The following is a 15968-nucleotide window of genomic DNA, read 5'->3' as shown; positions in this document are numbered from 1 at the left end:
TAGTAAATCAGTTTCTTGTCTCTGGTTTGGGTTTCTAAGGGTTAATCATTCATCTAATGATAAGTTTTGCAACTTTCTAATATACTTCTCATTTCAAGGTGATGTCCAAGGGGTTAAGATTACTTTATCTGATCCAATGGACCCAGGGGTTCTAGCCTGATTCCGACCCCTGAGTCATGTGATCAGAACCAGTGTTCTCTTGAATGGGACTGAGCCGCAAACAGACCATGCAATGAATGAACATGATGTAGAAGTAGAAACAATGCTCACCTGAGCACTGGTGCAGCTTCAAACCGATCCGGGGATCCCCACAGATCCTTAAGGGTCAGTGCACAGAGTTTTTTGGAGCTGATTTTGATGCTGAATCCGCCTCCAAATCAGTCTCCAAAAAAAACCTCCCAATAGAACTCAATCGTAGCTGAAGCCTCTTCTTTACTTCCTTCTTACACGAGCGGGAGTATTGCACCTGCTCGGGTAAGAAGAAATCCAAGATGGCGCATGGAGCAGGTGCTGTATGCGGGCTGAGCGTACAGCGCATGTTCTACAACTTTCTTTTATACTTTGCTTCAGTGTCTTGTCTTTTCCAACATCTCTGCTATCTGTCAGTGTTCACATTCAGAAACCCTTCCAGATCTGATACTGGTGATATTTTGTTACAGTTGTATCCAGTCCGCACAATCCTCTGTGAGTTAAGCTGCCTGGAACTTTTATTACTCTTTATTAAAACTGATACATTGTCACAAACAGGACGGGCGCCAGGTCTGTGCTGCCGCAGTTGCTTGGCTTCAGCATGGCCTAGGCTGGTTACATTGCAGCAAATTGCAGCTGTGCAAACAAGGCCGAGTCAAACCCGAATAGAAAGCGGTTATCTTGAATATGTTGAAAAATTGATACAGAAAGTATATTAGAATGATGAATTTTAGATTTAGGACGTGTCTTGTCATGCATTAGTTCTGTGCCAAGTATCAGTTCAGCAATCCGTGAATGTAACTGTAACGCAGTCAGAGCAATTTTCAGTCTTAAAGGGGTTGTTCAGAATAAAAAATATAAAAAATTTTTAGGAAATAAACTATTATATCCTGAGCTGGCGACCTGTCACCTATATAGATGCAGAGCAGCTTCAGCAGTGACCTCTTACCACAGGAGAAAGCAGCATTTAGTTGTAGTTGTCATGATGTCACTGCTACATATACAGCGGCGGAGGGGATTGATAGTGTACCTACTCCTAGCAACCCCTTTTAGGTGGCTTTGGCTAAATCTTCTGTATTGGAAGAGTCCCCCAATAATAGGCTGATGAGTCCTCCAGTGATCATATGTTACAGCACCTCCACAGGAGAACTGAAGCATTACACCACTCCTATTGAATTCAGTGCAATCTCTGGAGGACCCAACGTTCCATGCATTACAAAAGAAATGCTTTTTGCAGCCCCTCTGGCTTATATAGGGGGCCTAAATAGGGGGTCCCCTTTCTATGAATTCAGATCTCTGTGTATGGTTTGCTTTGGTATTTTAGGTGAATATCCCAATAGTGAGTCACGGAGTGAGACGTATGATCTGTCTGTCACTAGAATCATCTTGCAGCTCTCTTGTACAACTCACTGTCTGGTTTAGGCCCTGAAGCTCTAGTGAAATCCCAAGACGTCTGGAGGGAGCAGGAGTGCAGGAGGAATTCCTCAGGGCCTGAGCATGTCCTGAGCTGCAGCAGAAGAGTCCTTGACACAAGCCAACTGCACAAATACACAGCTAGGTTGGATTTTTTTTTTTCCAGGGCTGAGCAGCTAACGCCCAATATATTTCCTTTTCCCAGATGTCACTTGCAAATGTAAAAACAGCAGAACGAGGAAAGCGGCATGTATTTACTGGGGGATTCCAGGGGGACATGGCCGGATCGGGCTCTGTTTACTATTAATACATCTTGTAGCAAGAAATTCCGGTGTGGAGGGATTTTCCACCTTCTTATTTTTTTTTTCCTTCCTAGAGTTACCTTTCCAGATGTATTGATTTTATTTTTTCCCAGAAATATTATTTTAGTATTATTTTGGCTGTCTGGTGTATGCTGTATGCTGGCCTAAATTTTTTATTTTTTCACATTTTTATTCATATTATGATACATTTGAAGGGGTCAATGCCCACACCCCCAAACATGTCATCTATTACACCCCCTTGGAGGTGTGAGGCATGCAGGGTGATTTTTGTGCAAAATATTTCATGGCTTACATGACTGTTTATACCATACAAATGAATTAAAAAATCCCAAATTTTTGTCTTTTTGAATAAATTGAATTGTCAACATCTCAGTTTTGCACCGCTCTTGTAGCTTTCCTGGTAGAGAACTAGGTGTTTGCAGGGACATTGGCTCCCCAAGATGTAGATTTACTTCTGTAAGTGATTTCTAAAATCTATGGCAGCTGCAGGATGGTGTAGGTTTCAGGTCGGGCATCCAGGGGTGTAGCTATAGGGGGTGCAGAGGTAGCAGTCACTACTGGGCCCTGAAACCTGAGGGGGCCCCATGGGTCCCTCTACCACATAAAATATACAGCTATGGTAAATGGTACAAGGGAGCCTCTGGGTTCCCCTCTTCATAAATCCGGTGCACCTTCCGCTGGTGCAGTGGTAGGAAAATAGGCATTTTCCACACCAGTCTTCATGAATCTGTCCTTTGGAATCCAGGCCCAAAAGTGCCAAGATATCAAAAATTCTTACAAAATGATCAACTTCCACAAAAAGGAAAATGGCTGCTAGGAACCAGATTTATTCCGTAGACTAATAAGAAGCTTCCCGTCTCCTTTCGATGAGTAGACTGCCCGGTTTTGTCATGTCCCTGTAGTGGGGGGGATGGATATAGTGATGTCCATTACTTTCCTCTACTACTTTAGTATTTCCACCCCGTTGCCCCGGCTGCTGTCATGGACCTTTCTTACTACCAGATACGTTCCCATAGCCAGACTGTGTGTTTGGAGCCGGTATCCCGTTTCTGGTTGCCAGGCAGGAGGCTGCGGCCTTCTCACCTCTAACATTAGGCCTTTGTGACCTGTAAATAATTCATCGACTCTTTGTTCATGGTAGACGATAAGTTTGGTAAACCGTGCGCTGGATCTGTGTCAGGTTTCAGGGTAATACTGCGCATGACTATGGGATATGTGTTTACTTATCCAGTCTGTGTATATAGTATACTCATTTATGCAACTTATGTGGTGTTTCGATTTGGGGCTGGACAATCCCTTTAAGGCACATATGTGCTGCCACATTTGAGTCTATGTTACATCCACAAAATCCAGATCCCTACAATTGCAACGTGGACGATCAATGATCGATATGGTGGTCTATGTTTGGTTCACTTGAACTACAGGTGGTCCGGGCCGTGCGGTCGTAATACAGACAATGTGGCAGGATTCGAGCATTGCAGCGATCCCTCAGGTTATGGTAGATGTATGTGCTGCAGCTGGCGTGTGGTTTATGTCTCTGGAATGTGCTTGTGGTCAGGAGAATGAGCTTCTTCGATGAGACCTGACATGAATTGTGCCTATGAATCGCTCTCTTACTGTATTTAATTGGGTATGACGAGATTCTGGTGCGGCGCCATGCCCGCCGGTGCTTCAGTGAATTGACATTGTGACTATGATACATGTGCACCATTGTGGTGCAGAATAATATGCTGGACTATGGAATTGTAACAAACAGCGTATATCCCTGTATACTAGGATACGTCCTGATCTCTGGGACCCCCACCAGTGAATGTAGATGTGTTGCACTCAGATACCTAACTGCTCTCTCTAAAATTTCGGGACATTGGACAAGTAGGGTATTGTTTTATATGTCACTCGTACGTTTGGGTTGTTCTAGGACCTTTGGTTGGGCTGGAGGCATGTATAGGGGTGAGACTTAAAGAGGGTGGCTGGGAAATGTGAAAAAAACAAAAAAAAAAATTCATCTGTCCCAAGTACTCTGGTGTCTCCCATCGCTGTTCAGTCCAGTGGTGCCCTAGGGCTTGTTCCAGTGGAAGTCCTTGCAGTATCGGCAAGTATGTGTATTCATAAATGTATGTCTATGGGCCTAAATCGAACATGGCAGATCAGGGGGCTCGTGTCTGGTAATAATTCTCATAGAGAAGCAAAGCCAAAGGTGCCAATGTATGAGAGGTGTCTAAAGGCCGAGTCCCACAAAAAAATGACCCAATTTTGGTACTTTTTGCCACAGCGTCTTTCAGGAAAATATGTTTGTACGATCTGGTCTCGGCCTACAATACAAACTCTCCTTGTTGGCCTTAGCAACGAACACAGCGCAGCTTTCAATTCTTAAGACCACAGTATGAAATGAAAGCTGCGCTGTGATTGGTTTCTACCGCTTTCTTTTGCGTCCTGTAGTTTCATAATCCTCCTCCATTTTTTTACGTTTTTGGCCGCGACTAACTATTTTTGCCCCACTGAATAAATTGCGGCCTGAAGCTTTTATCTCCAGGAAATCTCGTTCTTGGACGGAAGTTTTGTGTTTCTGTCAGTTCTTCTCCTGTAAATAAAGCCGTCCTTCAGATGTCGCGTCTCAGCTGGTGTTTCCCATTCTTGTGTTACTGATCTGGGACATTGAGGTCAGTCGCGGGTAAATATGTCACTGAGAACTGATGGAAAATCCATTCCTGAAGCCTAAAATTGATGGAAAATTTAGATAGGGTTGGACTTGGGGAGTGGCCATAACAGTGGGGCAGAGACGTCTATGGGACCTCTAGGCCCTATAAGGGGTTTGTTCCCCTGAGGTTAGACTATATTCACACAATCATGATCCGTACAGTGTTTTTTCTAACTTTTTGTCAAAAGAGAGCCCTGTATTCAGTGGGGGAGCTTTGGAGCAAATGTCCAGATTTTCTGCAGCGCCTCCATAGGGAAAATGAAGCATTACATCGTTCCATTATAAACGTCGCTACCGCACTGGGTCCTACAGTGAAATGGTGTCTTTGCCGATTTTGCCTCTGACTAATAGAGGAATAGAAAACCCCATCTATTAAAATAGTTCTTTAATATGGCTTGTTGATCCAGACCGCCCCTTTAAATATTGCAAAATTAACACAGCTGAAGATTTATAGGAACAAGCCTGGTATTACGTGAGGTTTCGGTAGATATGCAACAGCTTGTAGACCCGCTTGTTATCAGACGTCATTGCCTGCTACATCTATCTGCAGAAAGTGATGAGTCTGGAAAATAAAACTCCAAAGGCTTCATGTTGTCCGAATTCTTTCCAGCCATGAGCGCGCTGCAGGTTTGTCCGGATCAGGACACTGTGTAGTGTTGGCAGAGATGCGGGAATTTCCCATTTGGCTAAGAGAAGAAATTGCATAATCCATGTGAACTGCAAATTCTTATTACATGACTAATATTAGTCCATAGTCCCATAAGAGACATGAGTAATGTGTTTTATGCGACTATAGACTGAGTATGGGATTTTAGTGGGACCAGAAGACCCTTTAAATTGTGTATGGGGTGCTGTAAGTCTTCTCTGGAGTGGAAGATCAGGCATGGTCCATTGCAACATGAATGATGGTTTTTGTCCTCCAGGGTATGACCCTAGCCTAAGATACATGGCTTTCTTTAAGGATATTATTCCTCATATACCCATCAACATTTCCCCTGCTCGGCCACTTTTAACCAGATCTGTGATGGACAACTCTGCTCCAGAAGAATCAGAAGGAAGATGATCATGGCTGTACTATGTGAATTCTTGGACATCGGCTCTCCATTTACGTCTATAGGACTTCTGAGACGTTATATTCCATAGAGGTGAATGGAGCCGCAGTCGAGTACATGCACCACCACTCCATTCACATGGGGAACCTGTTTTCCTGATCTTGTAAGGGATTTCTCACGTTAGGACATTCATCCCCATTCCTCATTTGCTACCTTTCCTTAAGAGGGGATCCAGCATTCCGCTTTCTAAGCAGCTAGACCCACAAGGATCCTTGTAATAACCTTTATTATATGCGTTTCCTCCCTTTATCCTCTTGCCATGTTTAAGGTTGGAGCCAGGACGTCCTCCGTGGTATCTGGCTCTGATCGTTCTCCAGGGGGCAGCACCTCCCAGCTGTGATTTTGTTATGATGACCCGCTCCGCTCCCCACATCTGTGTCATTTCTAAACACCCAGTTCAGTCCAAGTTCTGCCACATGTGGTGGATGAGGAGGGTTGGCAGGAAAACGCGTTGGGTCATCGGCTCAGTTCTTTTTTGGCAGACGGTTCAGATTGGGTGTGTAATAAAAAATTTGTAGAAAACGGAGTCCTCATTTTGTGCGCCGTGAATGATACATTGTCAGAGTTTGTGTGCAGGCTGGCTGTTTATTGTATAGAACACATCTTATATATTGTTCCCTGTTATCAGCCAGCTCAGGCCCAGTGAAGGATGGCTGTAGATTTTTGTGCTAGGGTTTTTGTATTCTTCTCTAGAAACATGCAATACAGCATCCCAATATATGGTGGCATTATGTGGCGGTATTATCTGAAATTGTTAGAAAAATTGGCAAGTAGAGAATATTTCTTTTATAGCCCTCCCCCCTTTCTTCTGACTACATGACAACCCTCTGGACTATGCCAGCACATCTGTAGCAGCTCGCACACCTCTGCCTGCTTCCTCCATGTCATCAGAGGCCTCCTGTGCCCGATGGAGAGTGAAAGTTCATTGTAGGGTTTCGTTCTATTTGTATGTTTTCTTTCCCCTCCCCCTCACAGACATGCTTATGTACGACACTGCGGCCTGTGAGGCTCTATATAGAAGGCGACATCTGTTATATATCAATCCGCGGCTGTTTCTTCTAGAATAAGAATTTTTGCAAAAAAACACCACCAGTAAATAAACAGTGAATCTGATCTATTCGGCTGTCTATCCCCTCCCCCGAATATATTCAGAGCACATCACTTTGGTAGACTCGAAGAAAATCAGCTTTGCAGTCTTAGGCCCAGTACAATCTCGTTCGGGCCATTCCATTCCCCTCTCTGCATAAAAACTTGCGGAGACAAAAGTCCTGCGAGCTACACTGTACTCTGCGCATTTTTTGTGCGGAAACCACACGGACCTCATTAGATCCATGTTATTGGGCAAATGTATGACTAGCAACTCCCTAATATGAGGTTATGGGACAGAGGCATCACTATATGTGGTATAGATGTAGCCATAACACCCACCGCTTTGGCTCCACCATGAGTCCCCCCCACCCCACTGGTGTTTACTTACATCTCATAGGACATTGGGGGCCCCTGGGACACATTTTGCTTTGGGCTCAGTATATACAAGTTCAACCTTCACGCTATATCAGGATCATTCTGTCTTCCACGCTGGAATATTCTGGTAATGAATCATGATTGCCGGACTATTGGGAATTGCACATGCAAGGCTGACACAGAAAAGTTATGCAATTCTCTAATATTATAGGTGGAGTCTTACTTTATAATTACTCATTACTTAATTTACTAGAGGAATATGAGCTGCTAAAATGTACACTAGAGAAGATGGCAGCTGCTTCTCCTGCTGGATGTACTGGGCAGAGCCGAGACCAAGCCTTACAGGGAGTGTGTCACCAGAACAGCATATCACCCCAGTCCTGCAGATACATAGGTTAGTGTCACCAGAACCAGCATATCACCCCAGCCCTGCAGATAGATAGGTTACTGTCACCAGAACAGCATATCACCCCAGTCCTGCAGATACATAGGTTAGTGTCACCAGAACCAGCATATCACCCCAGCCCTGCAGATAGATAGGTTAGTGTCACCAGAACCAGCATATCACCCCAGCCCTGCAGATAGATAGGTTACTGTCACCAGACCCCAATATATCACCCCAGCCCTGCAGATAGATAGGTTAGTGTCACCAGAACCAGCATATCACCCCAGCCCTGCAGATAGATAGGTTACTATCACCAGAACCAGCATATCACCCCAGCCCTGCAGATAGATAGGTTAGTGTCACCAGAACCAGCATATCACCCCAGTCCTGCAGATAGATAGGTTAGTGTCACCAGAACCAGCGTATCACCCCAGCCCTGCAGATAGATAGGTTAGTGTCACCAGAACCAACGTATGACCCCAGCCCTGCAGATAGATAGGTTAGTGTCACCAGAACCAGCATATCACCCCAGCCCTGCAGATAGATAGGTTACTGTCACCAGAACCAGCATATCACCCCAGCCCTGCAGATAGATAGGTTACTGTCACCAGAACCAGCATATCACCCCAGCCCTCCAGATAGATAGGTTACTGTCACCAGAACCAGCATATCACCCCAGCCCTGCAGATACATAGGTTACTGTCACCAGAATCATAAAGTATTTTCCTCTTGTGAATTGCTGGATTGACTCGCACATTGCTTCTAAGATCCCTGTTTGCTGTCAGTGAATGGAAATGTTCTCTTATACCTCATATCCTCTGTGAGCAAAATATATCAGCAGCGCAGTGACTGTTTTTCAGTCAACACTTCGTATAAGTGAAAAAGCGAGAACTATTGGGTATATGGAATGTACTAAGGGCCCCAGAGGGTTCCACAGACAAACCTAAAATATGGTAACTTCAGGGCCCTTTGTAAGAGGGGCCCCAGAACTAGTTAATCTTATAAAAATGAGGTTGTAAAAAAAATTGTGCAGATCTGCAAGTGAAAGGCAAAGGATTTGGCCCCAGGATTTGGAACAATGTATCAGTGTATTGTGTCGGCTGTAATAATAATAATAATAATAATAAATAATAATAATATTTTCTTATTAGTTTGCAGTTCTATTTATCTTACCCTATGTATTACCATAGACTTCTGCTCACTACAATTAACCCTGTCATGTACCTCTTATTGGCTGATGAGTTTGGAGAGGAAAATGTATCCTGACAGCCCCACCAGCTATTTCCTTCCTGAGATTCCGCCGACCTCCAGCTCTGGCTTTCTACATGTGATTTATTCCCACCTGCTCTGTATAAGAATAGCATACTGTGTATACAGTGTCCGTATACTGATAAAGTGCCATCACTTGGCACCTTTTATGTAAACTTAACCCCGACCTTGCCACAATCCTGCACTTGGTAATGAGAGTGTTTCCTGGAAAAATAACCTACTGCTGCCGACCCCCTAATGTTACCTGCTGTAATTGGGCTTTTCTCACCTGGGGCAAAGATTCCGTATACCTACCAAACACCCGACTATATACTCTTATAATGTAAATAATAATGGACTGCAGTTACAATTTGCTTTGGCAGTAAGTCTATGTTCACACCTGGGTCAGAATATTCATAAGAGGGCTGATATCAGCCGATGATAACAAAGTCACCATTCTTGTTATTGAGGTCCATCAGGCTCTGTATGTATCTGCTATTTTAGCAGTTCACCTGTCCATTATTATGGTCCTACGATGGATCAGAACAATGGACATGAACATAGCCCCAGACATAAATAGTGCTGCTATATCACTTCCATATACAGTCCTCTATCCTGTTCACATAAATCATATGAAACCATACAATTAAATGTAATCCCCCCAAATTCTATCAGACCCCAGGCCAGCACCCTAAGTTTTAATCAAGACCCCCGACCCTTATATATATAGTCAGACCCCCAAGCCTCTATGTAAACATGATTTCTTTTTAAATATGTAGGGTAGCCATGTCGTGATGATGGTCTCCTCTCCATACAATGTATCAATGTATTTGACGGATCTTTGTTTTGTCTCTGCAGACATGGAGGCCGGTTCGGTGGTTCGTGCAATGTTTGACTTTTGCCCCAGTGTGTCGGAGGAGCTGACACTCTTTGCTGGAGATGTCATTGAAGTTCTCAGTGTGATAGATGAATTTTGGCTATTGGGGAATAAAGAAGGGATCACAGGTACTGTCTAATGTGGCTCATAGCTTCATATTTCGTGTCCCAGCTGTAAATCTTTCATACACTTACTCTTGGAGGGGGGGGGGGGAGGGGGGGGGGGGTCTGTACAGCAGGATTTCATATTTGCACTATACTTGCATTTTGCTTTCTAGAGGGAGCTATGCCACACCAAAAATGTATCGTCTATCCCTAGGGGTCTGATCCTGAGACCGCCACTGATCCTGAGGGGTTTTACCCCATTCTCCATGCAGCTGAACCCCTGGTGGATACAGACTCACCCTGAGTGACATAGGGGTAGTACAGTGGTCAGACCCCCAATGTTCAGCAACCTATAGGAGAGGGGATAAATATTTTCCATGGCATAACCCCTTTAAGTTATATTGGATTGGTTTGCTTCTTTCTTGGAGCATATAACCCCAGCTATTTCAGCTAGATTTGGGTTACAATCTATTTCTAAGCAGTACCACTGCTGACCACCAGGTGCTGCACTGAGACTTCCTTTTTGGAATTCTAACTATAATGGGAATAATAATCACTTTACAATTTTTCTCGGACTCAGTTACTAAATTATTCATGGCAGATATTTAATACTGAGGATGAAGAACGAAATGTGAACCACAGAGACTATTGGGATCTGTTAAATACACAGATTCCTGGTTGTGTGCCACTAAAGCTGACTCACAGTATTAGGAGAAGTTCTTTGACTTTCTAATATCCTTCTGGTTACGCTTTTTCACCATTTGTAAGATCTCTGATTGCTGTCAGTCAATGGGGAACATTCTTGCGGATATTAGTGTATGTAATCCTCTGGATACATTTAATCTGAACAGATACAGTGTAGCAAACTCTGAGCTCAGGATGGCTATTATATCACAAGACTAAATACATTGTATCAAATGCTTATTCATGAGCGGAGTTGGGTTTGCTTAGGTTTCTTGCTTCTTTATAAAAAACACAAAGTTCACATTCACTGACTGCAAGTGAAGATCATAAAACGCAAAAATCCCACTATACAGTACTCAAATAATACTGCTATCTAACTACTCTGTGCATAAAATTATCTAATAAAAGCGCTATATAGATAATACTACTATAAAAGATTGGGCACAGAAACATATACCATGACGCCCTCTTCAGCAGGGGAAGCTGATTCACCTTGCCTGACCCTAGGACTGGCTATATCTGGGATTCAGAATTTGGTGTTTTTTGTTCATGTTGCTGTTTGTTTTTTTTTAAATAAATGTGTACCCTCCATCTTTATAGGGCAGTTTCCTGTAAGTTTTGTGGAAGCGCTGACAATCCCGACTATGAAACATGGAGAGAAGATCTACGTCTGCATTAGTGACTTTACCTCTCATGAGCCTGGAGGTCTTTGCCTCCAAAGAGGTAATGACAATAGGTTCGCACTGTAACTTGTGTGTAAATTGTATTTCATATTTGTTTATTATATTATTTGTTAGGAATGATACTGCTAAGGCTCCGTTCACACTGATGTTGTGCTCAGTTTGCAGCACTGTCTTTGGTGTCAAACCCAGCAAAAACCTCAAATACCCCATTACAAGTCAGCAGCATTCATCAAGATTTGTTTGCAAGTAGATCCACCTTGACAGTAGGGTGAATCGAGCCTTAAACATTACCAACTCCAGTGCTTTGCATCCTTTAACAGGCTGCACTGATTCCGACACAGTTGGAATTTTTTCTCTAGCTCCTACCATTCCTGAGCAATCGTTGTTGTTAGTTTCCACAGCCAATATACTAAACTAGGCTCTCCTATTGTCAGGTGGGTGGTCCTGGGCTGGAAAAGACTGCCCACCTGACAATAGGAGAGCCTAGTTAGCATATTGACTGTTGAAACTAACAACACCGATTGCTCAGGAACGGTGCGGGCTAGAGAAAAAATTCCAACTGTGCCGGAATCAGCGAAACAGCATCTATCAAAGGATGCAAAGATTTAGAATTTGTGGAAGTGGTAAAAGGTTCCCTTTCAATGTACATTATGAAATTTGGTGGCTTGTCCTCAGGAATAATCATCAATGGGTGTTTAGTGGAGTCTGAGCCGGATGTGTAACTTTTAGCTCCTTTACTATATACTTGTAATAAATGGCAGCCCCTAAAATTAAAATATGAAAATATTGGGTTGGATCTTTAGGTAAAGTAAAAAATTTGTAGAAAAAAAAAAACAACCTGCACATAGTAGACATGCATTTACCAAAATGACCAGTAGGCTGCGCTCTTAGCTGACATTTACAGGACACTAGTATTTATCCCGGATATACAAATCTCTCTGAGTTATAAAAACTCCAAATATACTCTCCTTAATTTACCTTAATTTGTGTTGTTTTTCCTTATTTTTTTCAGGAGACCTGGTGGTGCTGGAAGGATCCTTGGCATCTAGCTGGCTGCAGGGTAGGAACTGTTGGGGTGCAAGAGGTTTCTTCCCACTATCCTGCGTACAAGAATTCTTCCTATCATCCAGGAGCCGTCAGCTTTGCCAAAATGTGACTGTCGAACTCCCCAGTTATGCCATTGGCCAGGCACAGGCCATAATGGGTCTTTCTGCTCAGCTTGACGAAGAGCTGGACTTCCGAGAAGGAGACATCATTATAATAACTGGAATCCCGGAACCTGGTTGGTTTGAGGGGGAACTCAATGGAAGACGAGGAATTTTCCCTGAAGGGTTTGTGGAGCTTTTGAATCCTTTGAGGGTTCCTGATAACGGACTCCCTTCAGATGAAGAGCAGGAAGACTTTGTTCTTGAGAGGTCACCTGAAATGATCAATGAGCAGGATAGTGATAAGATTATAGACGTTGAGGAACCGGAGGGGACGTATGCTGTTGCCCTCTACAGATTCGAAGCTATGGAGAAGAGAGAACTTGACTTTGATGTTGGAGACCGAATTCGGATAATCAGGACACTGGACGATGGATGGCTGGAGGGTGAATTGTATGGGAATAGGGGAATTTTTCCTTATAGATTTGTGAAAATTGAGACAAAGGAAAAAATTTCTCACGAGGAACAACCAGTAAATTTGGACAATTCAATTTCAGATCCTCCTGTGAATTATCTCGATATGTCCTCTCCTCATGAAGTCAGTGGGACAGACCCACATTATTGGGACGTCCACCTAGACAATCCACCATCCTCCTCTACAACCCAAGAAACGCAAAGTCCAGAAACCTATGTGAACAATAGCAAAGAAACAAGACAAAGTCATAACGAAACCATCAACAATTCTTCTACAAAACCTCAGCTACCTCCTCGACCGCAGAATAAGATGCACAGTCCTCCATCATCACAAACCCCGGTGCAAGATCCTAAGGAGCACAATACGTTGACGACACAGGTTGACAAGAAAAAAGGTAGAACCTGTTTATCCAATGGCGCTCAAGAAAAATGGTCTTCGAAGAAATCATTGTCTTTAATGACAGCAGATGATATTTACCCAGCTGAGGACACCATCAATGAAAGGTCAAGAAACAAAAACAGAAAAAACAGTCTTCCACTCCAAGACATTCTACATTGGGTGGAGGATCATAGAAGAAAACCAAAGACTAACTCCAAGGAAAAATGTGACAGATCAAGTTCTTGGTCAAACCAGTGGACAACAGGACGGGAAAGTCCTGCAAATGACAATACAGGACCCGATTTAATTGACTTGGACTCCAAGCTTACTGAGCAGCTTTCCCAATTCGAAAAGAGTCTTTCCAACCCTCGGAAGAATGGGAACAATAAAGTATCTCGACATTTTTCTATACTGGATTACAACTCTGAGACTGACATTATTCGGGGATCACCACAGTTGTCTAAACATCAGAAATCTTCAGAAAAATTCAAAGTTTTAAGACCTCCGCCGCCGCGTCCTCACCCTAGACCGAATTCATCTTCCAAGTCAAATTCTTCTCGATATAATGTATCTCCGAAATCCAGTTCCTCCTCCTCTTATTTATCTCCGAACCAGAACCCACCTAGAAATGAATACGTAGAAAGTAGTCCTCCCATGCTCGCTCTCCGACCATCCAGACCAGCGCCTCTACCCCCACCCAATAGTCAAAGAAACACTCCATCTCCAAAACCACTTCCTAGACAGGACCCCGTTCCCAATGACAACTTTCTATCAGACATCCCAGATTCGATGGATGCCCCCGATGACCTAGAACTGGTAGATCAAGACTCGCCTTGTCCGTTTTTGCTCTTGAAGATAGAAGATGTGGAAAGGGAACTTGAAGTGTACAGAAATACTCGTGAGGAGCTTTGTCAGATGCTTGAGGATGAAGACCAGGATGAGATGACAAGAGCCGAGACGATTGAGAATTTGGATTTTTGTGACTCAAACATTGAAAGCTTGAACCTGGAGCTACAGCAGCTGAAAGGTGAGGACTATCTTGGGTCAGTCTAGACGATAAGATGATGGTGGGTAATGGAATACGATATTGTCACCAATAGTTCATATTCATGTCCCATTTATCATGTTCAAGGCTGGCTATTATCCGTATATCGGCTGCGTTTACCACGACACTGGCTTGCCAGAACTGGCATGGCGGAACAGCTGACACACCAGTACATGCAGACGTTGGCCATATTTCCAGTCACTTAATCTCTTGATCGGTTCTTCGTAGACGTTGACGGTTGTTTTGGCATTTAGTCGATGTCTCGCCAGTAGTCTTGTGGTTTCCTCCCCATGATCATGTTATAGATATAGAGATTTGGATGTGTTGCTTGGTATATTCTTGTATACTTGTCACGCTTTCTTATCCGTTTACGTTGATGTATTATAATTATTATTATTATTTATTTATATAGCACCATTAATCCCATGTTGCTGTACATTATTATATTAATTCCATGGTGCTTTACATTATTATATTAATCCCATGGTGTTCAGTACATTATTATATTAATTCCATGGTGCTTTACATTTGGGGTTTACATACAATACACAGAATATACAGGTAGATATAATACTAACAATGACCGACTGGCACAGTGGGGTAGAGGGCCCTGCCCGCGAGGGCTTACAATCTATGGGGGAAGGGGGGTAGAGACAGAAGGAGAGGGGGAGACTGTACAGATGACGGTGCGGTGATAGTGTTATTGGAGGTTGTAGGCCTTCCTGAATAGGGGAGTCTTCAGGGCCTTCTTGAAGCCTGTGATTGTGGGGGTCAGTCTTATGTGTCGTGGTAAGGAGTTCCAGAGTATGGGGGATGCACGGGAGAAGTCTTGGAGACGGTTGTGTGAGGAGCGGATGAGGGCAGAGCGGAGTAGGAGGTCATTGGAGGATCTGAGGTTACGTGTGGGCAGGTAGCGGGAGATTAGGTCAGAGATATATGGAGGGGACAGGTTGTGGATGGCTTTGTATGTTAGCGTTAGTAGCTTGAACTCAATTCGCTGGGCTATAGGTAGCCAGTGGAGGGACTGGCAGAGGGGAGCAGCCGATGAAGATGGGGGGGTGAGGTGAATTAAGCGGGCAGCGCAGTTTAAGGTGGACTGGAGGGGGGAGAGAGTGTTTGCTGGGAGTCCATGGAGAAGGGTGTTGCAGTAGTCTAGGCGGGAGATTATGAGGGCCTGGACGAGCGTCTTAGTAGTTTCAGGGGTGAGGAAGGAACGGATTCGGTGGATGTTTTTGAGTTGAAGGCGGCAGGAGGTGTTGAGCATTTGAACGTGTGACTTGAAGGATAGGTGGGAGTCCAGGGTTACCCCAAGGCATCGGGCCTGTGAGACAGGGGTAAGTGAGGTTCCGTTAACTTTGATAGATGGGTCAGGTAGAGGGGCCATACGGGGTGGGGTGAAGATGATGAACTCTGTTTTCTCCATGTTGAGTTTGAGAAAGCGGGAGGGGAGGAAGGAGGCTACGGCCACTAAACAATCTGGAAGTCTGGCCAGCAGGGAGGTAATGTCTGGTCCAGAGATGTAGATTTGGGTGTCATCGGCATAGCAAAGGTATTGAAAACCATGAGAATCTATGAGTTGGCCCAGGCCAAGGGTGTAGATGGAGAACAGGAGGGGTCCTAGGACAGAGCCTTGGGGGACACCTACAGAGAGAGGGCGAGGTGAGGAGGTGGCGTGCGAGTGGGAGATGCTGAATGTGCGGTCGGTGAGGTATGAGGAGATCCAGGAAAGGGCCAGGTCTGAGATA

General features: G+C 44.1%; 1 protein-coding gene across 1 annotated transcript in view; it reads left to right on the top strand.

Moving 5' to 3' along the window:
- Window positions 1-15968, top strand: part of DNMBP (dynamin binding protein) — a 59041-nt gene that overhangs the window by 12511 nt on the left and 30562 nt on the right. The window contains exons 2-4 of the mRNA XM_075257762.1: window positions 9691-9837; window positions 11098-11220; window positions 12193-14205. Coding sequence (XP_075113863.1) covers window positions 9693-9837; window positions 11098-11220; window positions 12193-14205 — 2281 coding nt within the window. The 5' untranslated portion in view covers window positions 9691-9692. The remainder of the gene's footprint in view (window positions 1-9690; window positions 9838-11097; window positions 11221-12192; window positions 14206-15968) is intronic.

This window comes from Leptodactylus fuscus, chromosome 10 (assembly GCF_031893055.1).
Source record: "Leptodactylus fuscus isolate aLepFus1 chromosome 10, aLepFus1.hap2, whole genome shotgun sequence".
In the NCBI taxonomy this organism is placed as follows: domain Eukaryota; kingdom Metazoa; phylum Chordata; class Amphibia; order Anura; family Leptodactylidae; genus Leptodactylus; species Leptodactylus fuscus.
The sequence above is the reverse complement of the archived record's forward strand: the minus strand, read 5'-3'. Positions and strand labels throughout refer to the sequence as shown.